The sequence below is a fragment of the Phocoena phocoena genome, chromosome 9, assembly GCF_963924675.1.
Source record: "Phocoena phocoena chromosome 9, mPhoPho1.1, whole genome shotgun sequence".
In the NCBI taxonomy this organism is placed as follows: Eukaryota; Metazoa; Chordata; class Mammalia; order Artiodactyla; family Phocoenidae; genus Phocoena; species Phocoena phocoena.
Genome location: NC_089227.1, coordinates 54,240,036 through 54,267,922, shown reverse-complemented (window position 1 = coordinate 54,267,922; position 27,887 = coordinate 54,240,036). Strand labels below are relative to the sequence as shown.

The 27,887-nt window shown below is 34.7% G+C and overlaps 2 protein-coding genes across 3 annotated transcripts in view; both read right to left on the bottom strand.

The window, feature by feature from the left end:
- Nucleotides 1-25,696, bottom strand: part of STK31 (serine/threonine kinase 31) — an 83,244-nt gene extending 57,548 nt beyond the window's left edge. For both annotated transcript variants that reach the window (XM_065883947.1, XM_065883948.1), the window contains exons 1-9: nt 25,669-25,696; nt 25,528-25,580; nt 19,680-19,778; nt 16,164-16,238; nt 14,537-14,695; nt 9,625-9,983; nt 8,475-8,649; nt 2,515-2,630; nt 990-1,149 (exon numbers count right to left, since the gene is read on the bottom strand). In XM_065883947.1, coding sequence (XP_065740019.1) covers nt 990-1,149; nt 2,515-2,630; nt 8,475-8,649; nt 9,625-9,983; nt 14,537-14,695; nt 16,164-16,238; nt 19,680-19,778; nt 25,528-25,580; nt 25,669-25,696 — 1,224 coding nt within the window. The remainder of the gene's footprint in view (nt 1-989; nt 1,150-2,514; nt 2,631-8,474; nt 8,650-9,624; nt 9,984-14,536; nt 14,696-16,163; nt 16,239-19,679; nt 19,779-25,527; nt 25,581-25,668) is intronic.
- Nucleotides 25,697-27,520: 1,824 nt separating this feature from the next.
- FAM221A (family with sequence similarity 221 member A) overlaps nt 27,521-27,887 on the bottom strand; it is a 32,345-nt gene continuing 31,978 nt past the window's right edge. Inside the window, exon 7 of the mRNA XM_065883557.1 lies at nt 27,521-27,580. Coding sequence (XP_065739629.1) covers nt 27,521-27,580 — 60 coding nt within the window. The remainder of the gene's footprint in view (nt 27,581-27,887) is intronic.

Below are 27,887 nucleotides of genomic sequence, written 5' to 3'. Positions count from 1 at the left end.
CAGAAGTAACCAGTAACCAGGTCTAATATGTAAAATAACCCAAATCGAATCCTTTATCCAAATTAAACATTCCTGGCATTTTCAAAGGCCTAGTTATTCTGTTTACTTTTCTCATTCAGAGCCAGTTACGCTGCCAACTGGCCAACACAGAATGAATAGGAAATAAGACTTTCAGGGTACAATCCCCAGAGGCAGAAACCACCAATACTTAAGATAGGACAACTCCAAACACAAGTTTAGGGCTCATAGGTACTATGGAAAACTATGCTTGTTGTACCAAATATCTTTATATGAAAAAGAAGGAGTTCCATTCAGCTCAATATAATAAACTAAAGAAAATTCCAAGAGGAAATAAATATATTTTTACCTACACTAATGAAGGAGTCACATGAAATATTCCATTCTTCATATCCCTCCCCTACCCACACATGGATGGCTTAGATAGCATTTAACAGTAAAGCAGAGTCCTATAATGCAGCATAAAACACGCCACTCAGACCAGAAGACAAGATCTACATTAGCAGTTGTGGGAGCCACTCTGGCTTACAAGCCTCATGCCCCTCAAAAGCCACCATCTCTTATAGGTATAGCTGCCAGGGTCCCTCAAGGGGTATGCCCAGTTGCAAGTATTTGTAGTTTACAGTTCCTCCCAGTCCAGATACAATTTACCAATCAGGGGTTTTATTTTTACCTAAACAATGTTGCCAGTAACATGACTGAAATACCATTTCATCAAATTACCAAGGGAACAGAGAGAGGTAAATTCTCATGCAAAAGGGACTGCAAAAGGGTTAACTAACCCTTTTTCCACAATCACTACTTATCTATCCTAAAAGAAAAGAAATCAAATTATTAATATGAAGATATGTAAAAGTTAAAGATTTCACATAAAGTATCATTCCAATATCTGCAGTCCTTCTGCTTTCTTGAAAGACATTATCTTATGTTCAACAGATAAAAATCATCATAGAGAAAAATTCTTAACCCACCATATTCTGACAAGTTTGAATCTTCTCCTGAGCCAGACAGTATTCTGCCCAAATTATCTCTAATTCATTCAGAGAAGCTGGGAGAGTAAAGCAGCCTTCATCCAACACTTGTATAGCATCTGACAGGTCATTTCCAAAATGAGCATTGATATTGACACATCTATTAGAACAGCAAAAAGGAAAAGATCAAGAAATTTTTAAGGTGCTGTGAGAAAAAAAATTACACTTAAATACTAACGGTCTAAAGTTACCATTTACAACACTGGCTATGAAGAGGTACTTTTTAAAATCATATAAAATCATAAATAACTTTGATACAATTAAAAACATAATTGATTGAGAAAAAATTTAAATATCTTTTTCAAAAAGCTTTATATAAAAAGACAACTTCAAAAGTCTGCAGATTTTAAATGATATTAAATTAGATTTATAAATAATTCTGTAAAATTTTATACTTAAGCCAATCTTGCTTACCAAGATGACAGGCACATAGTCCTTTGACCTTAATAAGCAGACTAGCATTTGCAGAGTTTTTTAAAATATCCAAAAAGAAAAAGCAATGAGAAAGACCAAATAGCAAAACCAACAAGGCCCATCATTTTCTTTTTTCTAGCTTCCAGTTAGACTGCCACCATTCTAACAGCACATTATTTCCTCAAATATGGGTTAAAATATTTTAAACTGTTTTGGTCCAAAGTCTATCTCACAGCTTTGCAAGTGTAGTCACCTGAATTTTTGGTTGTGCATTAAAAGTTGATTAAGCTCTAGAGAGACTTACTCAAACTATTTAGAAACTTATAAACCAGATACCGATTGATGGATTTATACTGGAGAATATAAATTCCCACTGGACATAAGACGAATGTGCAGGATTAATTCAGGGCAACATCTTCTTAGTGTTTCAAAGTACATGAGAAAATGAATTACTGATTTAAGTTGTATGTATAGCACAAAAAGAGAACTAGGTTGTTTTGAGAACTATTTTTTCCACAGTGCAGAAAAGGGTAAAAAATTATCCCTAACCAATAATAAAGCAATCCTCTATAAAGTAAAATACCTATGCAATTCATATATAGAGTCTGAGATATGCTGAATAAACTCTGCACAAAACTTGCTAACCAATTTCTTCTAACTCCATGAACACTACTTTCTTCTTTCTTTAGACAGAGTATTATTAAGTTAGATTACTAAAATCTAGTTTCAGTATAGGACTGAAAATAACCCCAAGCAAAACAAGAGGACATAGTGGTTTCTCATCAAACTACCCTTAGAAGTTGTGTTGACTTTTTAATTTCATTCTCATAGATGACTTTTAGGACACTATCATGCCACACGGTGTCAACAGAACACTAACAAAAACAATATAAAATTTGTCTCAGGAGTAACTATTTTTGGTTTCCTTCTTTAAAGTAATAAAAATACAAAGATTAAGTTACAAAGCAAAAATGGCAGGCATACAAAACAAAGCACCAATTAATTAGCATTTGTTTTAAACTATCCTTCTTAAAAATATGCTTTTACCTACCTAATTTCTTTCAATATTTCAACCTTAGCTGCTAGATTTTTCATTCTGGTACCTACACAAGTCTTAAGAGTACTTTCTAAATGTTTAGTCAAATCCATGGTAGTTGCTTTCTCTTGCTGAAGCAAAGAACAAATACATCCTGGTTAGACCCAAATAGGAAACTGTATTTCTACTGTTATTTAAATGATTTTTAGGCGTAATTAAAATTTTAAAGGCTAAAAAATACTAGGCGACAGGATAACAAACACTGATTTCCCTACTAGCTAGGATCTGAAAAAGATAAACTATTCCAGTCTTCTGCCTTCACACAGAGACACTCTTATATTGCATCCTAATAAGAAACCAAATAAAAACAAAATTTCACATATTATATGTCTTAATACTTAGATTTTAAAAAGAAAAATAAAAGATACCCTTAAAAACCAAATGATAATCAATGACAATTTGTTTTCTGATGAAGTCTGATATCATTCTGCATTTTAAAAGAATCAAAAACATCATTTCCTTGACCCAAGCTACATTAAACTCCTTGATTCTGAGTGGTACCTTAACAATATGTTTAATATAATTATTCAAAATAATGTGTAGAGCAGTAATATGGATAAAGACCTGCAATTTTATTCCAATTATACTACAAACCAGGTATTACACAGTTAAACACAGAACTTTTACTCAATCTTTAAACACCATGCTCTCTGGTGTTCACATTCTCTCCAATGCTTCAGTTAAATAAAAAGAGAGCCAATACTGAATGCTGATTAATAGTAAGTTAACATTTGGGAATGCTCATGCCCATCTGCTCCCATTTGCTGAGGAGGATGACCATGAAGAAGCAGTTATGTTTGTTCTTAAATCTGTTTATATCCACTGTAATTGCTATGATAATTACTCCAAAAATCACATAAATCTAAGAAACAGAAGTGGGAAAATAAAAAGTTGTTGAATCTTTGAAAATGTGTTTAATGCTTTACAAAGACTCGATAAAAGCAAATTTTTAGTACAAATTGCTAATGAAATACATGTGGATGAGAACTATAAAATTCTGAAGAATCATTTAAATCTAAAAGAAATGTCAACTCAGTTTACTTCTCAACTGTCTTAAACTTACTGTTAATCCACCTGTAAAAAAAAAAAGAACCAGAGCTCAGATGACAAATAATTAGTATGGTTTTTAAGACAAACAACAAATAAAACAAATAGAAAAGATGCCAAACTTAAACCCAACCACATTAATAATTACATTAAATGAAAATTAGCTAAACACTCCAATTAAAAGATGTGAGATTATCAATCTGGACAAAAACAGCTCAGACTCGACCATATAAGCTGCTTATTAAAACACTTATTAGATATAAAGAGACAGATAAAAATTAAAGGATGGAAACTATATACAAGGCAAACATTGCTATATTAATATCAGGCAATGTGGACTTCAGTACCGGGAGCACTCCCAGCAATAAACTGGGATATTTCATAAAGACAAATGAATTAATTCATCAAGAAGACACAACAATTCTAACTGTGAATGCACCTAATAACAAAGCTTCAAAACCACAAAGTAAAACCTGACGGAACAAAAGGAAGAAATACACAAAACCACAATAATATCTGGATATTTTAACACTCCTCTCTCTGTAACTGAAGGAACAAGTAAACAGAAAATCAGTCATGATACAAAAATCTTAAACAATACTATCAACCAATTCGACCTAACTAACATTTATAAAACACTCCACCACACAACTGTAGAATACACATAATTTTTAAAAGCATATGGAACATTTCCAAGAACAAACAATATGCTGGATAATAAAACAAATATCAATAAATGTGAAAGGACTGAAACCATACTGAGTATGCTCTCTGATGCTAAGAAAATAAAATATCAGTAACAAAAATATACTGGAGGGAAATCTCCAAATCTGTGGAAATTAGGCAACACACTTCTAAATAGCTCATGATTAAAAAAAAAATAAATAATGGGAAGTTTTAAAATGTTTGATTAAATAATAAAAAAACATATCAAAATTTGTGGACTACAAGTAAAGTGATGCTTAAAGGGAAATCTTTAAACATTATAAAAGAACAAAAGATTAAAAACAATTATATGAATAAAAAATAAAACAATGATACAAATTTCCATCTAAAGAAGCTAGAAGAACAAACTGAAGGAAGGAAATAATAACAATAAGTAAAGAAATCAATAAAGTAGAATAGAGACAAACAATAAAGAAAAAAAAATCAACAGAAGCAAAAATTAGTTCTTGAAAAATGTTAAGGACTTCCAGTTTCCAGTCCAGCATGTAAGAAGAAAAGTCACCAGTCCATCCTAACAAGTAAAAAGTTGAGCAACTGAAAAATCAACAATTTTTCTTAGATTTGTCACAGAGGTAAGGTCACAAGGCACAACTGGAAAGACAAGACAGGCTAATAAAGGAAACTCAAAACTTTCTGGAGCAGCAATCCCCACCGCCCAGGGAAGAAGTCTGGAGTAGGGAAGCTGCAACTGTAACTGACATATTGCTAAACGCTCAGTATGAACAACTGAAAGTTAAAAACACCAGGGGGACCCCATCATCAGGATGCCCCCACATTTTTTTGAGTTTTACCTCCTCGATCTCCAGCAGGTTCTCACAGTAAATCCCCTCAAGCTTCCAGCAGGAGGAGGGGAAAAGGAACCATTTTGAAATATGTTAGAATATTCTGTACTTAACAAGATCTGCCCTCAGTGGAAACCATTTAAACAGAGCCTACCTGCTAGGATTTTATCCAAGCCTAATTAACCTGGGGGAAGGGAAATACCCAAATCCAGCCCACTCTAGCCATCCTCCTTTCTAAAGGGAGTGGGGGAGAAAACTAGTTGCAAGTGCGAAATTCACAGTCCAGAGGCACAGGCTCACTAAAAGACCTTCTTAGTCTTTTCAGACTATAAAACGCTTCTCCTTCCCCCACACCTAATCATCACATTTACTAAATTCCTATTTATAGAAGTTCCTTTCACCAAATACATCATGCCTGGCTATCAAAAAAAAAAGCTTGTAAGACATGTTAAAAGACAAAAACACAGTTGGAAGAGACAAAGCAAACATCAGCATCAAATTCAGATCCGGCAGGAATATTGGGATTATCAGACAGGAACTTCAAACATGGTAGGATAAATATGCTAAGGGCTCTAACAGATAAAGTAGACAGTATGCAAGAACATACAGGCAATGTAAGCAGAGAGATGGAAATTCTAAGAAACAAACAAACAGAATATGCCAGAAATCAAAAACACTGTAGACAGAAATGAAAAATGCTTTTGATGGGCTTATCAGTAGAGTAGATATGGCTGAGGAAAGAATATAATCCAAAATACGTAAATCCATATATCCACAAAAAGACCTGTAGAAGAATATTCACAGTGGCTTTATTTATAATGGCCCCAAACTGAAAACAACCTAAATGCCCATGAATAAGAAAATGAGTAAATAAACTGCAGTATATTCATAGAATGGAACACTACTTTGCAATAAAAATGAACAAACTACTGATAAACACAACCTCAATAAATCTCACAGACATTATTCTTTAAGCGAATGAAGCCAAACATAATAGAATACGTATCAGAGGATTATTCCATTTATATGAAGTATAGGACCAGGAAAACGAAACTGTGGTTATATATAAATCAGAAGAATGGTTGCCCTGAGTGGGAGGAAGAGAGGATAGGCCAGAAAGAGATACCAAGGAACTTTCCAGGGTTGAAAGAAAAGCTTTATATCTCCAACAGGCAACGCCATTGGCTTATAATCCATTTACTCTCTTCATGGAAGGGGACCAGGACACCCATAGAGAAAATAAAAGGCAGGTGACTAGTCTAATCTCCTTGTCAACTAAACCTTTAAAAAGAAAACAGACTGTTTTCTAAGAGGAAGAGAACTTATCTCTGAAATGCACTTAGCAAGATGTTCCTGGCTATAGGATTAGTTATAAAGGATAAAACCCACAATTTATGGATTTATGAGTCAGAGTTCCCTGAAGAATGCCACATATGAATCTAGGGGCTGGAGATTGAGTTCAATCACCAATGGTCAATGACTTAACCAGGCCTATGTAATAAAACCTTGATTTAAAAAAAACTCAGAAAAAAATTTAAAAGTTCAGAATGATGAGCTTTGGGGGAGCTTCCAGACTGGTGAACAAATCCATGTGCTGGGAGAGTGGCAGGCCCAGAGACCCCCCCCAACCCCCTTCATAACTTCCCCTATGCATCTCTTCCTTCTACTTGGCTGTTCCTGACTTTTATCCTTTATAATAAAACTGTAAGCATAAGCATAGCACTTCCCTGAGTCCTATGAGTTGTTTTAGAGAATTACTGAATTGAGGGCAGGGGGTGGGGGTGGGGTCATAGGAACCCTCAAATTTATACTCAGCCAGACAGAAGTGTGGGTAGCCTGGGACGTGATTTGTGGCTGGTACCTGAACTGGGCTAAATCTTGAGGGACTGAGTCCTTACCTTGTGGAGTCTGAGATAACTCCTGGTATTTAGTGTCAAAAATGAATTGATGGACATCCAGTTGGTGTTAGAGAATTGGAAAATAGTGTTGGGATAACATATTTAGAATCAGAAAAAGCTACACATTTGAAAACCACAGTATTCTTGGGGTGGGGGGGAGAAACTGCCCCGAATCTGAGCAAACCTCGAGACCTAACTACCATAAAAGGAAACACATGGAGATACAGGAGCCTGTTAAGCAACACAAGGATGCAGATTAAGCAATTTAAGAGATCTATCAACCAAAATTCAATGTATGGGCCTAATAGGAATTCTGATTAGAAGAAACCAACCGTAAAAGGACATTCATGGAGCAAATATGGGAAACCTGAACACTGACTGGATATTAAATGATATTAAGGAATTATTGTTAATTTTTAAGTCTAATAGTATTATGGTTATGTCTTTTTTTTTTTTTTTTTTTTTTTTGCGGTATGCAGGCCTCTCACTGTTGTGGCCTCTCCCGTTGCGGAGCACAGGCTCCGGACGTGCAGGCTCAGTGGCCATGGCTCACGGGCCCAGCCGCTCCACAGCATGTGGGATCTTCCCGGACCGGGGCACGAACCCGTGTCCCCTGCATCGGCAGGCAGACTCTCAACCACTGCGCCACCAGGGAAGCCCTGGTTATGTCTTTTTTGAAGTTCTTTTCTATTAGAGATACATACAAAAGCACATACATTAAAATATTATGAACGGGATTTGTTTTAAAATTAGTAGATTTAAAAAAAAACTGCTGTGTATTTAATAATTGTAAAAACTGGGTGATGGATACATAAGAATTAATTATTCAATTCTCTCTTTTTAAAATGTTTGAGGGACTTCCCTGGTGGCTCAGTGGTTAAGAATCTGCCTGCCAATGCAGGGGACACAGGTTCGATCCCTGGTCCAGGAAGATCCCACATGCCACAGAGCAACTATGCCGGTGCACCACAACTACTGAGCCTGCGCTCTAGAGCCCGCGAGCCACAACTACTGAAGCCCACGTGCCTAGAGCCCATGCTCCTCAACAAAAGAAGCCACCGCAATGAGAAGCCTCGCACCACAACGAAGAGTAGCCCCCACTCGTCGCAACTAGGGAAAGCCCGCACACAGCAACAAAGACCCAACGCAGCCAAAAATAAATAATAGATTAAATAAATAAAATGTTTGAAAATTTCCATAGTTAAAAATTTTAAAGAACATAAGAGGAAATGTAACTGAGAAATTATTAATCTCTCAAACATCCAATGAAATCCAAAGATGATTAGCTTGTAGCATAAGAAAAATATCTATAAACAAATATAAAAAAAAGGAGAGAATAGAGTGGGGAGATGAAGGGAAGGAAAGGAAAGGAGACAGAAAATTAAACAAAAAATAAGAGCAAATGAATATAAGGATTTCCCAGTTCATCATTCTTTACCTTACGCCATTGAACATACCATACCTGCAGCTCCTGGACAGTCTGTTCTACTTTCAATTCTAATGCCTTATACCTTTCAAGAAGAACCTCCTTCTCTGTTTTAAGCCTTTCATTTTCTTCAATCAGTTTCTGGTCCTGCTTAATTTTTGCCAGGCTGACATTCAACCCAAAATTAAAGCCACCAACAGCCAAATTTTCCCTATTAAAAACAAATTCACTCATTGTAAAAAACAAACTGTGTAAGTGTTACAGGGATCAAACCCTAAAATTCTCTTGCGTTTTTTTTAGCATGATATACCTTAAAGTTAATTTTGGAAACTAATCTAAAACCTTTACCTAATTCAACATTAAAAAATATTTTTAATGCAAACTAGATTTTATAACTGAAGAAACACTTCAAAAACAATGCCTCCAAATCTCAAAGAATACATATTCCAACTTCTTCATAGCAATATCAACTCCAGGAAATACAGTAAAAAGCATTTCTGTATCAGTTTCTTCCAATCCCTCCTCCCCATCACCTCCACTCCATCTGACACTTTAGTCCCTAGAGCACTGATAAGGTCCCAAAAAACAGCTATATTACCCAAGACATGGCATCATGGCCTAGATCATGATACAGAAGTATAAGAATGGTTTGGTAAACATCAAACCTGGCTTTTTGCTTCAAGTTTATATTTCAAAATTATCTAAAAAGTGAACACCTTTGGTAATAATCAAATTCTATCACAGTACATTTTCACAGGAAGAACAAAGAGCCTCTCTTTTGTTAAAAAGGAAAGGCAATTCCCTAAAACTCATTAAAATATTCTTAAAGCCAAAGGAAAAACTTCAAGTTTATCTGAAATTCTGGCTCTTGGCTGAATCGTTTAGATTTAGGGGTAGATTTTTATTTTTAATAAATGTATTCGAAAGAGTTGGAATGAAGAGTTGGTATGTGAACTTCAAACAATTCAGGAATGATTTTTCTTTCAAAATGGCTTTTAATTAAAATATTCCTGCTAAAGAGGAGAGGAATACCTGCTTGAGAAAAACAGAAATAATCAGTATCATCCCTCAGAATCACTGACATAGTTGAGGACTCCAAAAACGTAAGCCTTGACTTCTACTACGACAAGGGCTTACACCATACATCAGAAATTAGTTAAGACTAAAAATCCCAACGTAGTCTTACTTTGGATATGTCACATGATTTCCTGCATCATTTTCACTCTTCAAGTCAAGAGACAGCCTCCCACTTAAGTGGTCCTTTGGCCTGATGAAAAGTGACTGGTTTGAGCTATGCTCCCAGAAAGGAATGGGGCTTTTGAGGTTCCTGAGGACAAGATGACCAGGATCCGATTTTTTTTCCTCACAGATGTTAGTGCTGGAAGTAAGTTTGCATTTTTCTGCAAATCCTTTCTTAGCCACCTCTTCCCCTATATCCACACTGCCATACTCAGCCTGAGCAATAACTGTTCCATCTTGATAGGTTGCTTTAATTCTCATTTTTATTTGCTTTTCAAAAATCAAGCTCCCCAAAAAGATTCTGCCCTAAGAAAGATAAAAAAAAGAAGACATAAACCAGCTACACCAACATGTTTTTCTCCACTTATTTTGTTTCTACCTAGTTTTTCCAAAGATCGTATTTCCTCATTCTGAAATCTCTGTAAAAGTGGTCTTACCTTGTTGTTGGCTAAATGCAAATATACTTCTGCATGTGTATGACTATATTCCAATTACACACTTGCTAAAATCCTTTCCAGAAGTAGAGCTGAGATCAGTATAGGCAGCCATATTTATACATTGTTAAATGTGTACCAATTAAATACCCCAGAATAATTTTTTTAAACCAAGCAGATTCTGTTGACATTTTGGCCCTAACTACATATAATGGTGCCCTGAGGAGCTACACCACATAAAAATGAATTTTGGTATCTAGAAAAAATGCTCAAATTCAACAAAACTTTAAAAATCATTTTAAAGGCCTAATCAGGTACTCTCATTTCAAAGTAAGACAAGAGCAGAAGCAGAAAACAGAAACTCAAGGCATAAAACATCAACAATTTTTTTAAAAAATCAACAAACTGCAATTATGGAATATGAGATGTTAGAAATTCCTAAATTAAAACTCTCTTAAATAGAATTTTGTCTGAGGGAGCAATACCTGTATAACTGGCATATGAGAAGACATGTGAGTAATTAGGTACTTGATAACATTTAGTTATAGATTATTGATCCACAGCACTGAGCAAAGACATACCTAAAACATATTTAGAATTGAAGATATATTGAGATTTAATTTTAATAAGAACTTGCTTACATCTCCAGAAATCTGAACTCCTAAAATTACTTTGATATGATCCAATTTGATAATTATTCCTCTCTTCCCAAATTTCTCTAAATTCCTTACCTAACTTTCATCCTATAGAGGAGATGAATCATTTCTCAGAATATATAAAGTATAAATTTGAGACAAAAATATCTTGTTTCATATCTTCCTTGGAATCCCTGATGTAATTAATCTTATGGGCCATAACTCTCTTAGGGAGAAGCTTTATTTTTAGCTATATTCTCACTAGGTAAATATGACAAACAATAAAGCTTATGCAAATAAAACCGAATAGGTAATCATACCAATAATAATCCAGGCAACACGAGCATAAGAACAAATTAAAAACCAGAAAATATAAGCTAGTCACATTTAAAAAAAAAAAAAAAGAAAAAAATTTTCAAGGTACAAGAAACTAAATAATATTGATAGGGAGTAACTATTTCCTTTTTAACTATATGGTAGTATAGCAGGTAGAAGGGAGATCTATGTAGGAGTTCTTAACTTTTTCCATGCCATGGGCTCCTTTATTGATCTGGTGAACCCTTTGGAATCCTTCTTGGAAAAATGTTTTTAAATGTATAACATAAACATAAGGAGAACTACAAAGAAAATTATTTTACCATGATATATTTTAAGCGCAGGTTAAGAACTCCTGAGCCTAAAAGGATGCATCTGAAAGGGTACAGGAGATTCAAACTACATAGGCTCAAGGATCACCAACCATCACTACCAAAAAGAAAAAAGAATTTTTTTAATCCGCAAACCAAAATGACAAAGTATTCTAAGTTACCAAAAACACAGGTTTAATAAATTTTTCAAATCATAAAAATTTTAAATACACACATATTGAGATACTTGAATTCACCAAGAATACCAATACAGAAAGCAAAGACGGTCCAGAATGTATCACCAAAAAATGAGATCAAGCAGGCAAAGCTAACAAACTCAAAATATAATTCACTGAAATATATCTAAGATTTTGATCAATCAGAATATAGTTTTTAGTTAACCTCTTTCATAAAAAAACCTTAATTTCAACCCTCAATGTTGAAAGTCTATCTAAAATTCAAGTATAACTTCCACCCCTAACCAATCTTAATGGAAGTGACAGTGTCTGAAAATTATTTCTGCAATATGTGAAATTCTTAATACTTAACACTTCAAGAAACTCTGTCCTCGGGCAACATATGAATTTAAGTGGAAATAAATCTACTTTTTACAAAAGTTCCAATTACCTAAAGCTGAATGTTCTAAAGGTATACTGTTTATTTAGAAATTTTTACACATAAACCTGATTTTCAGACTTTTCTCTGAAGTCAAATTCTTTTTAGTTATGGTCATTAATCACAATTAGTACAAAACTGTTCAACCAGATTCTCCCTGAATCATATATAATTACAGGTAGAACCCTGAATTTGGAATAAAATCTGAGTTCTCCTAAATTCTAACAAAAAGCTTTATTCAGAAATAGGAAAGCATCACTTGCTTTCTTAGTCTACCCAACCTTGTCTGGATATATTAGAAAACAGGTTAAAAGACCTTTAAACTGTTAAACCCATATTCCAATCTCTACCTCTCATTGCATGATTCTACATAAAAATTTTCAAAGTAAGAAAGGCATTTAGGACATAATTTAATCTTCTTTGATCTTCAGCAATTTTTAGCACCATTTTGAGTTACAGTTTCAACTGTGCTTCAGCATAGGTGTGAAAGTGTTGGTTTAAAATGTGTTGAAAGTATTTCAGTGCCCAGGACACCCTCTGGAAGTATCTTTTTAAAAATTTTTTTTTATTTTAACTGAATCCCTACTTATCCATTCATCCATTCAAATGCTAGATAAACTGGATGCTCATCTAACACCTAACAGGCAGAAGCAGGGAGATTAGGCATAAAAAATGAATAAAATACTTGTCTCTACCAAGACAGTCTTGTCTCTACCAAGCTCACCATCTTGTGGGGGGAGGAAAAAAATTACACCTCTACATGCCCATACATTGAACTAAAACAGCTGCAGGAGAATGAATGGTGGGTATCAGCAAAGACTTCTTATAAGAAATTACACTTGAACCTTCAGCTGAGAATTAATGGCTAAACATGGACTTTCTAAGCAGAGGCACTCAAGAATAACCATTTCTTTCCAGAAAACATTCAGTTTACTAATTAGTTCAACTCCAATGAACAGTCTTTTTATTGAATGTAAGCATGCAAATACAAATAATACCATCTATTAAGAATCTATGAAGCATATAAAACATTCTCAATACTGAAGTTTATTTCTTCAGTTCCAAAAATAAATTTTGAAAATGACATTTTCTTTGATTCATGTTTGTTTCAATCTACATAAATTTTATATCATCTTACTACGAGAAGAGCAATGGACTTGAGTTCTAGCCCTAGCTCAGCCCTAATTAGCTTTATGACTTTAAATAACTTATTTAATTGTTGTAGACCCAATTTCTTTATTTGCAAAACAATAAGATGAGAGCAGATGAATTCTAAGGTCTGTAAATTTAAGATTCCAAGGTTCTAGGCAAGCAAGAAATTCAAAACAAGCCTCTACCTTGGTCAAACATTTATATTTTAAAAAAAGTAATAAATTTTAGATTTTAAACCAAAAATTTAGGGTGTAATTTTACAATAATATCTATGCTTTACTCTATTTATGAGAGTCTAAAGTACAGAAACATTTCTTATAAGTAACTATAGTGCAGACAAAACTACACCTAACGGCCTAAAAGATTCTAAAAACAACAAAAAGAGAAGGTTTTCAAATTTTACTGTTCCTGGGCTTCCCTGGTGGTGCAGTGGTTGAGAGTCCACCTGCCGATGCAGGGAACACGGGTTTGTGCCCCAGTCCAGGAAGATCCCACATGCCACGGAGCGGCTGGGCCCGTGAGCCATGGCCGCTGAGCCTGCGCGTCCGGAGCCTGTGCTCCGCAACGGGAGAGGCCACAACAGTGATAGGCCCGCGTACCACAAAAAAAAAAAAAAAAAATTTTACTGTTCCTTCTAGTACTGATTAAATTATTTCCAAATAAGTCATTTGAGCTGCTAAATATACAATACAAATCTGATTACTTTGCAAAGTGATATTCCCTCAATGGCAGTATCAGCTACCAAAAGAACATCACTGTTGTACAGATTTAAAAGGAGGTAGGATTCTTGTTAAGACTACCGCTGAAATTATTAGAGGTCTTCCAGAATTAGGTCGCTAACCCAAAATGTAATGGAAACGAATACAAACAGTAGTCTAGATTAGCAGAACATCACTGCCAATTACTATATCGAACAGTATGAGCCTCTGCCAAAAAGATACAATCTAATTAATTTACAACTCCACTAATTTCAAATTTATGATATTTAACGCCAGAGCTAGATTAAATAGCACTTTTAATAAATACTTTCGCAAAAGCAAAAAACAAAATAATTAGATTCATCATTCTCTCCATCATAAAAGAGACTATCCTTTGAAGCTTTCACATCAGAAGAAACTACTTACATTTATTATATGTGTGCACATATACCTACATACACACACACACACACACACACACACACACACATATATCAGTCTTATCTGATCAAGAATGTTTACCTAGCAAAGATGAGCACAAATAAATGGCTGTGAATTATTCTATAATTTGATATTTTTCATTAATTTATACAAGCTTTTACATCAAAGAAAATTAATGGATTTTTAGCACGCTTATACTGCGTTTCCAGCACATAGTTTTACTTCCATTAGCAAAAATATTTACAATCTTTGACTTGCCTGATCAAACTGGGTAACTTCTTGGCCAGAAGGAATCTGTAGTCCCCAAAGTCTATACTTTTTGGCAACACTAGAAAACTGCAGATCCAAAGGAATCTCAGCTATATCAGATCGACTTAGAATTTCACTATTTCCATAGTCAATATATCTCACCAGACACTGGAAAAAAATGAGAGAAATGCTAATACAGAACTTAGATTAAATATCTCCAAAGAAACTACCCATTTGCTGCTTTCTGTTAACTACCTGTAAATCATGATAGCATTTTACCTGAAACTGACAAAATGCATTCAGAAATGAAAGCTCCAGCAATATCCTCAAAATATAGAAAATCCATAGTCCATGAGATCCCGAGGATTTCTATATTTGGTACTACTAGTTCAACCAGTACCAAACTACTATTTCCAACAGTACCATTTCTCATTTTGATTTTTTTTAAACAATAGTATTTAAATAAAACATAAATCTATGAAACTTATGACTCTCTCCTATCTCAAATGTTAAAATCAATCAACCTTCAAAATCAATCAACCTTCTTAAATTCAAGTTGGAAACAATAAAATCTGAAAATAAAGGCAAAGTTATGAAACTTTCTTTGATAAACTTAAGCCTACTCCAACTGTTAGATCTTGGAAATGAATCAAATTCACCCTTACCTCCAGTTCTATATCTGTATAAAAGGTAAAAAAGAAAAATAGTTTATTACAAGGTCAAAAGCCATCTCATCCTTTAATTTAAAGTTAAAGCCAAACCAAAAGCAAACACAAAATATCATCTCCAGCTGTCAAACTGTGGAGAAAAGGTCTATTTCACTAAGATAAACCACTACCCATGACAGTAAAAAATCACGAGATTTTTTAAAGATATTTGGAACATTACTCAAGGTGTTTCACCTTACCTTCTTATTACACCAAGAACAATATTTACAAAACATATATATTATAAAATATTTTAAGTCCAGGAAAGTAGACACAGAAAAAAACAGTAAAAGAAACCCTACAGAGATGCTTTTACATAGCCTGCAATGTGCAATTGCCACCAAACAGCTATTCAGAATCCTATCTCCACAAATTCCCTTAAAAATCTCCCACAATTTCACAACGTAAAAAACAAAATAGCTAAATGCAAAGAAAATTCATCACATTTAACCAAGGTGTGAGAAAGTGGCAAGCCAATCTTCATTATTAACAATATGCACATCAACTAAGTAAAAGATAACCATAACTTCAGGATCAATCAAATATTCTCTTCCTACTCAATCTTAATAGAATGAACTTTTAAGTTACTCAGCAAGAATCAAACATAATTATTAAGAACTGAGGTACAAAGAACCAATTGGTCACCAAAAATAATCACAAATTATGTAATCTATACTTGGATAATCTGGGGTGGCTATACAACAACTTAAAATCAGAAGAATATTCCTGAATCTGACTTGTATTTTTTTAAGCAATTCATTTCTTTTGTGTTCTCTACGGGGAAAAATTTATGTTTTAATCAGTTTATAAGTTCATTCAACCATATTTTATTACTACTGTGAATAAGCAATGAAGGACTAAATAAGCATCAAATTTTGGAACCAAAATAAATATTCCTCAGAGCAAAAAAATTGAACACTTGTTCCTGCCTTTTCATCACTGATTATTTTCAGTACTTTGCATCTGTACCAACATTTATCTTCAGAAAATAATCCTCCATAAATCTACAAAGAGAAAAAGAAAGTAAAATTATTTGGCATTTTAATGAATTTAATGCTAAGTAGATCAGAATAATAATTAGCATTTATTAAGGACTTACTATACATAAGTAAGCATGTATAGATAACAACCCTATGAGGCAGGTACTTTGTTTTCACCATTATATGCCCAAAGTCATAAACTAGTAAGCAGCAGAACCAGGATTCAAATTCAGGCAACTGACTTCAGAGTTCATTATGTTTTTCTGCCTCTCCAAAAAACAGGAGAGAGAAGACGAAAGACATAAAAAGAGAAAACTCAAAAAAAGGCCCAAGCATCAAAGACTTAAAGTCATGCTGTTTTGATGTCTGAAGACATAATTGGTACAATTAATTGTTCTTAAAACACAAACATGCCAAGTACATGCCACTTAAGTCTAATTCTCAACCATGGTAGGATCCCTATGTCCAACCAGACAAGAAAGATTCTTACACTTTTTACTTTATACAGAAAGACTTCAGTGTTATTGTAAATATAAGTAAATAAATTACATTAGATAATATCCTTAATACTGAACCTTCATATATTTTAAATTTATATTTTAATTTAATTAAGTTTAATAGAGAACAAAGAGAAAAATTTACATACTTTAAGTCAGTGTCTCAACCTCAGCACTACTGACATTAGAGACAGGATAATTCCTTGGTGGGGGGACGGAGGCTGTCTTCTGTCATATGCGTTGTAGGATGTTTAGCAGCTTCACCCCCTGGCCTCTATGTACAAGATGCCAATAACACTCCCTCCAGTTGCAACAACCAAAAATGTCTCCACGCATTGCCAAATGTCTCCCGGGGGTGGGAGTGGAAGATACAAAGTAACCCCAGGTTGATAACCACTTTAAATCATACATTCTCAATGGGAGAAATATCCCCATGGGAGTAAAAACTGGTTCTTGGAGCATGGAGGAGAATCTTAGATATTACAGTGGTTTGTAGTCCTCCAAAGTTCAACCCTATCTGACAACATAAACAGATATCCAGTGTATCTGTGGTGTTAAAATGTCTTGCAGAGAGGAGACCCATTAGGGAAAAAAATGCCTTAGAAGGGCATAATGAAAAAAAGGTTGAGGAGCATGGCTTTAAGTAATGGAGTATAAAATTAATTTATCACTCTGAACTAGGACAAATTCACAGATTTTAAAGCAAAAGGAATACAGAGGGTGAAATGTAAAAATCCTCAACTCCTCAAAGCAACAAAGTACAAATCAACTCAGCTAACACTCAACAACTGAAGGGCAAGAGAGAGCACAAGTGGCATGGTACCCTCTCCTAGCCATCTTACTTCATTTTTCAGCAAGCAAACAGGTTTAGTAGCAGAAATACCTGATCATCAACCGTCCTATCCAATTTCAAACCTTGCAAAAGATCACATTACCGTTAGTTACGATTTTGTAATATATACCAATAAAATTAACAATTCAATACAAGGCAAGTGACAGAAATGGTGTAGCATTGTAACCCAGTCTAGGTAGGGGTGGGGATACCTCTAGAAATAGAGCTCGAACCCAACCAAACTGAGCAATCTAAGGTCCTTGTCTCTGTTAGTGTGAATAATCACAATCACCATCATAAATACAAATCTATCCCAAACAGGTTTGTCTTGAGAGCACAGTCACAACTATATAGTCATTCCCACTGTGCCTAGTCCCAATCTTCTCTCATGACTCCACAATTCACACCCCATGTCCTGACTACATGGTAAGAGGAAGAGAACTACTCAATCACTAAAGAAAATTTACACAGTATAATCCATTCACAGATAATCAGAGGTGGCTAAGTAATCATTTATAATGAGAAGTCTATTACTGACAATAGGTTGAATTTTTTGTAAAGTAAGTAATTTATTTTGCATTCAACAGAGGAAAAACGGATATGTCTTTACTCATAATACTATTAAACACAGTCACAGACTACAAGGATGTTTAAAAAAAACCATAAAATCTTTACAAATTGCATTATCTTATCCATTCTGATGCTCAGCTCCAAGCTACAATCATTTCTTCCTTCTAAATTTCTTTTTATACCTTTTTATATATGTCATTGGGGTTTTAAATTATTTTTAAATAAAACTAAATAAAGGCACATTATTAAAAGAAAATCAAAGTATACCCAAAGAGGTAAAGAGTAAGACTTCCTTCCCAATACTCTTCCACTTCCTAAAAATTTTTTGGAATGTTTTTGATCCACAATTGGATGAATCCATGGATGTGGAACCCATGGATATGGAGGGCCAACTGTACAGAACTTCCTACAAATCAATCTAGACAAACAACCTTGAAAACTGGGAAAAGATCTAAATAGGTACTTCACAAAACAGGATATCCAAATGGGTAATAAAACCTGAAAAGCATGCTTAAGCTTAGTACTCATCAGGAAAATGAAATTAAAATCACAAAATAACAATACACACCCACCAAAATGGCCAAAATTAGAAACACTGACAATGAGAAGGGTTGGTGAGGACACTGAGGAACTGAACTCTCGTACTTTGCTGGTAAGGATGCAAACTGGTTCAATACTTTTCCAAACTGATTGGCCAGTACCTACTATAGTGAAACATGCCTACCCTATGACTTGGCAATTTTACTCCTAGGTATATACAAAAAAGAAATAAGTTAAAATATCCATTAGAAAGTTTGTATAAGGATTTCACAGCAGTTTCATTCACAGTAGCCAAAAACTACAAACACTCCAAACGCCCATCAAAGGAGAACAGATAAATTTTGGTATATTTATACAGTGAAATACTGCATAGCTTGAAAAAGAACAAACACACAATAACATAGATGCACACAATAATATGGATAAATCTCAGAAATTATGTTGAACAAGGCAGACATATACAAAAGAGTACATATTGTATAATTTAAGAACAGGCAAATGAACCTATGGTGATAGAAGTCAGAATAATGATTACCTTTGTTAGGGGACTACTGACCAAGAATTGACTGAGAAGGGGCCTAAGGGAATTTTCTAGGGTGATAAAATTGTATCTTGATCTGGGTGGTGATCACACAGATGCATAGATATGAAAAATTCATCATGAGATTAAGAGATACACTCTTCACTGTAAGTTATATGTCAATTAAAAAATATATGTACATATATATATTGTCCAACTGTTCTCCATAAGTATGTCTCTTACAAATTTTTATGAATCAGTGTCAAGGGCAAGGATTCTATTTTGTTCACCACTGTATACTTAATGCCTAACACAGTGCCCAGTACCTAGCAGATAGTTCATAAGTATTTTTGAAAAAGTAAACTTATTATGACTGTAGTTTATACAAATTCTAAAAACTTGCCTCTTCCTTTCAAATATATTAAAAATTCCAAAAACTATAAAATCTGAGACACAGGAAAGCTAATAAGAAAGATAGAATAATTATACCCAAGAATATGGCTCACCTTCTTTGGATCAAGTTTCCCAAAAACTGAACTGGCATGGGGACAGACTTCAGACAGTGAACAACCAATCTTCATAATATCCTTATTTCTACTAATACTCTAGAAGGAAGAACAGATATAGTATAAGATTCAGTAAAATATTATTTGACAGTGTTATGCAAATGAGGGTTCTACTATGCATAATACTTAAAAGGTTTTGGAGCATTAGAAATTAAATCAATTCTCATGTCATTTTATCATAATTCAGAAAAGTTCTTTGTAAGAAATGGAACTAGGCTATAGAAAATTTTTATTTCTCAATGAGTTCAAATTACTTGGAATTCAAACTAAGATACCAAATATTATTAATATCATATTAAGAGGTAACTTTAAACAATTGTCTCTGGGTTTTACTTTAGCTCTAATTGCTCAAAATAGATACCATATTTTGGTCAAATGACATGGATCTTCTCACATATTTGTTGTTGTGTAAAGGAAACAGATGTAAAAACAATTTCAAAATGTACAGGTTCTCTATATAAATACTGTAATCTAGTTAGTAAATTTATTTCTCACAGGGGCATGGGTTAACAATTTTGAAACTACTTTAGGTGTATACTAGGACTGAACAAGTAAGTAAATATGTTCTAGATAATGAAAGCCGGGAGAGAGAAATTACAAATAAGAAGGCTAGAATGAACCTGCTGTGTTAGATTACAATTGGAAAGTATCAGTATGAACTCGTGTGTGTGCATGTGTATCCATGTTTGTGTGTGAATATATGCATATATGAAAGAGACACACAGAGATACAGATGTGTATATGTGTTAGTTATATATATATTTGTATTTATATAGTATATTTATAAATATATATATAGTTCCTATCTCTGTCCACTGAGAGAGCCTAGAAGCAATGACACTCAAGTAGCAATAAGCACACCTAGTGCCCAGATCTTGATTTTTAAACACCATTCTCCAATAAAAGGAACAAGAGTTCTTTGGAGAGTGGTTGAATCCAGGGCTAGGACAGGGAAATAAAAGATGATCCTGGAACATCTGGTGATGCCAGAAAGTAAAGTAATATTCAAAAAAAGAATGGGTGCATTTTAAAGGATACAGTAGCTAATGTAAACAATCTCCTATTGGCCAAAGCTGGAACAATTTAAACAACAAAATAAATGATGATAGTATGGGATTATAATCCATGGATTATATTAAATAGAAATATATTAAATAGAAATATATTAAATCCATGGATTTATATTAATGTAAGTAATTGAATAAATAAATACATTAAATGCTGGAGAGGAAATACCTCTTCCTTAAAGAGGAATTCCAATTAATAAATGTAGAAGGAATGAGGAAAATAGAAAACCATCATTAGGCAAAGGCCATAGCAATAAATAAAAAATTCTCTTAAACTTAAAAAGTTTAAGAGAGGGCTTCCCTGGTGGTACAGTGGTTAAGAGTCCGCCTGCCGATGCAGGGGATACGGGTTCGTGCCCCGGTCCGGGAAGATCCCACATGCCGCGGAGCGGCTGGGCCCGTGAGCTATGGCCGCTGAGCTTGCGCGTCCGGAGCCCGTGCTCCACAACGGGAGAGGCCACAACAGTGAGAGGCCCGCGTACCGCAAAAAAAAAAAAAAAAAAAAAGTTTAAGAGAAACAAGATTAGATAGTCTCAATGCATCTCCCTCTAAAACACTTATTACTTACAAAAGGAAACACAGTAACTTTACAATTAAGAAACCCAGCAGTTACCACCTTAACCAAATGGATCAAGGTTAACATCATCAATAGTGAAATATAACAACATCATAAATCCCCAATATGACGTACTTTCAGTACACATCACTTCTGTAGTATTACTGCCAATCTATTTATGAGAAATCATAAACAAATAAAAACTGACCAGAATTCATTAAGAATGTCAAAATCATGAAAAATAAGTATAAATAAAGGAACTATCAAAGGTTGGACAAGACTAAGGATACATGACAACTAAATATAATGTGGGATCCTGAATTAGATCCTGGAATAGAAACAAAAAAAAAGGCGAGGCGGGAGTGGGGAACTGGTGGAATTTGAATAAGGGCTGTAGTTAAGATTTAACAGCATTGTACCAATGTTAATTTCCTGACTTTGACCCTTGTACTTCGGTTATGTAAAATGTTAGCAACAAGGAAAGCTAGGTGAAGGGTATAAAGAAATTAATTTTACAACTTTCCTGTAAGTCTAAAGTTATTTCAAAGTAAACTGTTAAATATATATATATGTTCTTTAAAAATATATCAATAACGTGAGGTCAGAAAGAGAAAAATATTGTATATTAACGCATATATGTGGAATCTAGAAAAATGGTACAGATGAACCAGTTTGCAAGGCAAGAAATAGAGACACAGATGTAGAGAACGTATGGACACCAAGGGGGGAAAGCGGGGGCAGGGGGGGCGGGGGGTGGTGGAATGAACTGGTAGATTGGGATTGACGTGTATACACTAATATGTAAAATAGATAATAAGAACCTACTGTACAAAAAAAGTAAATTAAATAAAATTCAAAAAACAAAATAAAAAATATATATATCAATAACATATTCAATAAGGCTAGAAAGAACATGATTATCTCTGTAACAAAATAAACTCTGAAAGAGCAGTTCAAATGACATCATGATGAATATAAGTACTGATAAACAGTAAAAATGGGAAGTGAATTTAAACTGACCCCAAGACACACTTGAAGCAGCCTTTGTAAATAAACTCCTGGAATGAGCTCTCAAAGTTCAAAATACACCAAAGTATTTCACATAATTAGATTTTGTAGGTATATGGACTAGCATAAATGGAAGCCCTTTTTTTTCAAAGGTCAAACACTTAAGATTCCTTCAACTGCCACTCATCAAACTAGGCCTACCAAAATTTCTGAAGTGTTTTCATGTAAATGGCTTAAATGGCAGAAATCCATAGTGGTAGAAAAACAGAGACTATGTGTGAGCAAACCTTCAACTTGACCTGCCTCCACATGTTTCTAAATCTCTATTTACTCTTCATCCACACCCTATCCCAACCTAATTAAATGTTAAAATTTGCACCTTTTTTCTCCTGCCATATTCTTTCTGTAGGATTACTATTTTATTCTCGCCCTTCCTGTTACACAGGATGTACACAACTGGTGTGAAAAAGTACAATACATTCTACAGCTGAGCACCACTTTCTGTAACTGAACAGGCAAAGAAATTATACTGAACATCAGCATCTGGCAGTATTTTTCAGAAAAAAAAAGTGTCTAAAGTGGGTTTAAATTGATTAACACTATTAAATCACTTCTAATATTTCATATTATATGATTCAATACAGCCATACAATTACATAAAATGTGTTAACATCAAAGAATACAACCAAAATTAAGATAGCAAACAAAGCCTATATAACTTTTTTTAACAGAAAATACTCTTGAAACCTGCATGTAACTGCCCATCCTTTTAAAGAAGACCTACTTAAAGCAAAATTATCAACCTCCAGAAAAAGCACACACAGTAAGCCTATCCCCACAAAGTGTACAAAATGCACACTTAAAAAATACAAAATTAAAACAACTGTAAGCAACAGGTGAGCTGCATATTTATAAGAATGTGAAAAGAAGTCCTCCCATTTTTAGCGCTGTTGTATAAAGAACTGGAACTGTCTTTTGATGTGAAATTCATGAATTGTCCTCCTGTTGGGACCACACTTTACAAAAATACCATGTTTTTGAAATGAGATTACAGAGCAAGATAGAGCATCTTAGCAATGTCACCTTACTAAAGTTTTTTTCTTTGATTTTTCCTACTTTATCAAAATATATCGAAACTTTATCAAACATCAAAAAATGTTCCTTAGATATATAGGATTCATTTTTTAAATTCTTGCTTAGAAACAATATACAAAGGAGAAGCATATTTACTCCCAATCACACTCCTGAAAGATGCTTCTCAAGGTTGAGAAGGGTCTTCTCTCTTTTTCTCACTGGTTGTTTTTGGCCTTAGCATGTGTTAAGATGTGAGATTTCAGGTTAGTCGACTGAGCAAACTTCTTATTACAACCGTCGAAGGGGCAGATACAGGGCGTGTCTCCGGTATGGATTCGCACATGTGTGCACAAACAATTTATTTCTCGAAAAAAATCATTCGATTCATATGGACGCCTTATCAGTTTTCACTTAATCTTTTCATCCAATTAAGATATTTTTCCTCACTTTTTGAAATATGTTTAAATTTCTACAGGGGCCTCAACTTCATGGTTGAAATCAAGGTTGGCAAATTACGGGCTCTCCTACCTCTTTTGGTAAATAAAACTTTAATAGATCACAGCTATACATATTTATGTATTGTCTATGGCTGCCTTTGCACTACAATGGCAGCTTTTGTATTGCTGAACAGTTGCAAAAGAGACCCACAAACCTTAAAATATTTACTATCTAATATTTCACAGAAAAAGTTTGCTGACTTCTGGTTTAAATGATAGTTCCAAATTCAAGCAACAGCTTCACATAAAAGTTAATAAAAATCAAAGTCTAGAGGTGCAATGACCAATACAATAGCCAATTCTTACTTGAAATATGGCTTGTCTGATTTAAGTTGTGCTGGAAATCTAAAATATACACTGGATAGGAAAAAAAGGAAAATAAACTATCTTGGTAACATTTGTATTTATTATATTTTGAAATGATATTTTGGATATGCTGAGTTACATAAAATATATTTATTAAAATCAATTTTGCCCATTTCTTTTTACTTTTTTATGTGTCTACTAAATTTTAAATTACTTATATGGCTGACATTGTATTTCTACCAGACAGTGCTGGTCTGAAAATCTTATTTAAGATAATAAATGTTTTTCCTATATAATGAGCTTAAAAATACCATTTATCATCCAACCTGGAACACTGTTGAGAGGGTCACAGGTGCTATTAATGCGGAGACAATGGGCATTGAACCAGAACATTGTGGGGAACCTTTAGAAAATACGTTCATAAGCAGAGATACAAATTTGCCAAAATTTTTCTATGACTATCACCCTTCTATAATGTTTTCTATATAGATTTAGGAACACTGAGTTAATCATATGTCTTCTATAACCTTTCTTCTCATAAATCCTATTTCCCACATTGCCAATTCACTCTACCTGTACAAAAAGGAGTTCTCAGGCTGTAGAAGTACAGAGAAATGTTATTCCCTTCCCTCCTATATCATGTAGTTCACAAAATTAAAAATTAGTGAGTAATTGTGTACCTCTGAGGGATTCACCTTTTAAATTCTGGAACATAAGCACTTTGGTGCCTTGCTTTGTATTTAAAACTGAGTAAACTTATCTGTCCTGAAGCATGCCAATGTAAAATTATAAATGTTCCATTAGTACTTCCAGTTATATGATGAGAAAAACATTGTACCTCAAATTCAAAATTAAGCCAATAGAAAAAAATGACTGAAATTTTAAAACTTAGTATCACTTAAGAAACAATCTTATCAGAGACCTCTAGATGGGGCTGTAACTTCAGAAATACAACAGTTTTTCAGCATCTTCAGTAATTTATGCAGCCTAGATGTGTTAAATTGAATGTACTTCTAAAACCACAACTACAATTTTGCTGTTTTCTTTTTTAACTCAGTGTATTATGAGCATACTACTCATAATTCTGGTATTAAGTTCCAGCTGTAACCATTTGTCTTCTAATAATGCCCTGTGTTAAATAATGTTCAATAAAAATTAAGCATTGAGAATAACAATGATATATATATACATTACAGGGTTTTTATTTTTGTTTTTGTTGGGGAGGACCTGGATTAGTGGAGGAAAGGGTGGGAGAGGAAATCAACCAGGCTACTATTTACCTGGGCCCAAAACGTTACTGCATCTTCTACATGACTTCCAATCACATCTTCAACTAAAACCAAATCACAATGCAAAGAAAATTAGAAATTAATCAAGATCATCTAGCTCTTACAACCAAAAATAATTTTTAGTGTCAGTACCTTTACTGTAATGTACTTCTTCATCCATTTGGACAATTCCTGAAAAACAATTCAATACTTTGAATTAGGTTCCATTAATCTGTCCATTAACACTGAATAAAGACTAAACCATATAATGTCCGAATTCCTCCAAATACGTTTTGTCCTAAGTTATCAAAATTTAAACTCTATATTAAAAACAACCCCAAAGATAGTTTCTTCAATAATTGTTTTCAGTATATTGTATTTTGCAATTTCATCATACGCAATTTCTATCTTTGAAATTATCTCTTTAGCCAAACCTTTACAAATTTACCTTGAAGTGTATAATTCATGCACACTTTGATCAGTTAAATAAATACTTCAGAACAATGTGCATACTCTTCTAAAATAATTGATGCCCTCCCCAAACATGAATAGGACTTCCATAATTTAAACAAAAAGAAACACTACAAACATATGTAAAACAAATGCTTCCGACTGGTATTTAATTTTTAAATAAACATATCCATTTTATTTAAAAGGCATAGTTGTTTCTGCTTTTGAAGATACCCTGCATTTAAAAACTGCAAAATGAATCAAACTTTACACATACCTTCAAAAATAATTTTCATTAAATAATTTGCTTTCCCAACTGCAAAATATTTCAAGATAAATGTCTACTAGTTTATAATTTTATCCTTAAAACACCAGAAGATTGCACTTTACATGCATAAATGTTGGTTTTTTGAAGGAAATGGAAAACAATAAATTTTTTTAAAGAAATTGAAGAGTTAACTAAACATCACTACACCAAAGCTCCAAATACTCTCCCAACTATGGGGTAAAAGTTAACCCTATGCGGGGGGGCAGGGGGGAAGGTCGTAAAAATTTTTTAAACTTCTTATTTTCGTTACAACTTTAAAAAAAATTTTTCGCATACACTAACACATCTTTAAAAGAAGGATTCTTCCTCAAATACTGGCCAAAAGTAATTTTTTAATTGAGCAAAAACTTGTAAAACCAAGTTGGAATCTGTTCAGGGAAACTATATTTCACTGGAAGACACTGGCTTAAACTTAGTAAAAATGAAATGTTTACTTTGGGACTCGCACCACACGATCTAAAAAGCCACTGCTAGAATAATGTTTAAATGTTACTTTTAAAGGGGTCAAAAAAGACTTTTCCACATGGTTATGAAGGAAGTGATGCTGCACCCACTTTCTGCAAACCTGGATTACCAAACGGCACTTCCAATTCACATCGAGAGTTTCGAATAAGTTAAGTCCAGGTCGCCCCTTAACACCTATTTCAGGAGGGATTTCGAAGCTTATACGGCACGTAGTTTGCGGGAAGAGAAAATTCCACCCGACAACAGGCCTGCAGGTCCCTGTCTTCACCCAGAATACGCAGGCCTGTTATTTGCAGGCCGGCTTCGCCTCCCGGCACCACACTCAGCAACTGGAGTGCCTGTCACGCTCAGAAGTGCGCCGGCGGCTCGGAGACCAAGAAGGCCAGGAAACGGGCCGTGCCCATACTGCTCAGCCCTAAAGACCACCAGAGGTGAAAATACGGTCCCTGAAGCAGCCACCATCGAACCTACCAAAAAGACTCCTACTGACCTCGCACTTTTCGCCAGAGAAGTTCTAGAAAAGTGCCCCGGCCCCACACGCTGGGCCCTCAGCCTCCCGTCCCTAGGCCGTGGCTCGCAGTCAGCTCGCCGTCAGCTCGCCGTCAGCCCGCCGTCAGCCGGACGTGACGCAAGTGCAGAGGCTTACCTCGCGTGCCCCTGCCCCTCTGGCCCCACACTGCGCTTGCGCGATCTTTGCTGCGCCTTCATACTGGCTCAGCGCGAGCCGGTGCCTCGCTCACGTGACCACCAAGGCCTGGGGGCCTAGGGCGGGGCGCGCTGGCTGAGGCCAGGCACCCGGCGGGCAGGGCGCAGAGACTGCGCCTGCAAGATTTATGGGCGGGTATTCCCAGCACCTGCGGGCTAATGGCTGCTTCTTTAACAAGCCTTCAAATAATGATATAAGGTGGTGGTTTGGATTTTGTGGCCTTTCCTAATTTGTACGCGGTGATTAAAATTTTAAAGCAGCCAAGTTAGAAGAATCCCGGCATTCTTTTTTACAGGTGGAAAGGAGAAAATGACTTTAGTTAATGAAAATGTGGTTTTCAGATTGGTAGCTTTGCAAGCATTTCTCGGTCCAGCCTAGCGTCAGATCCCTCTCTTGTATTGCAGCGTTTTTCACATTAAGGGG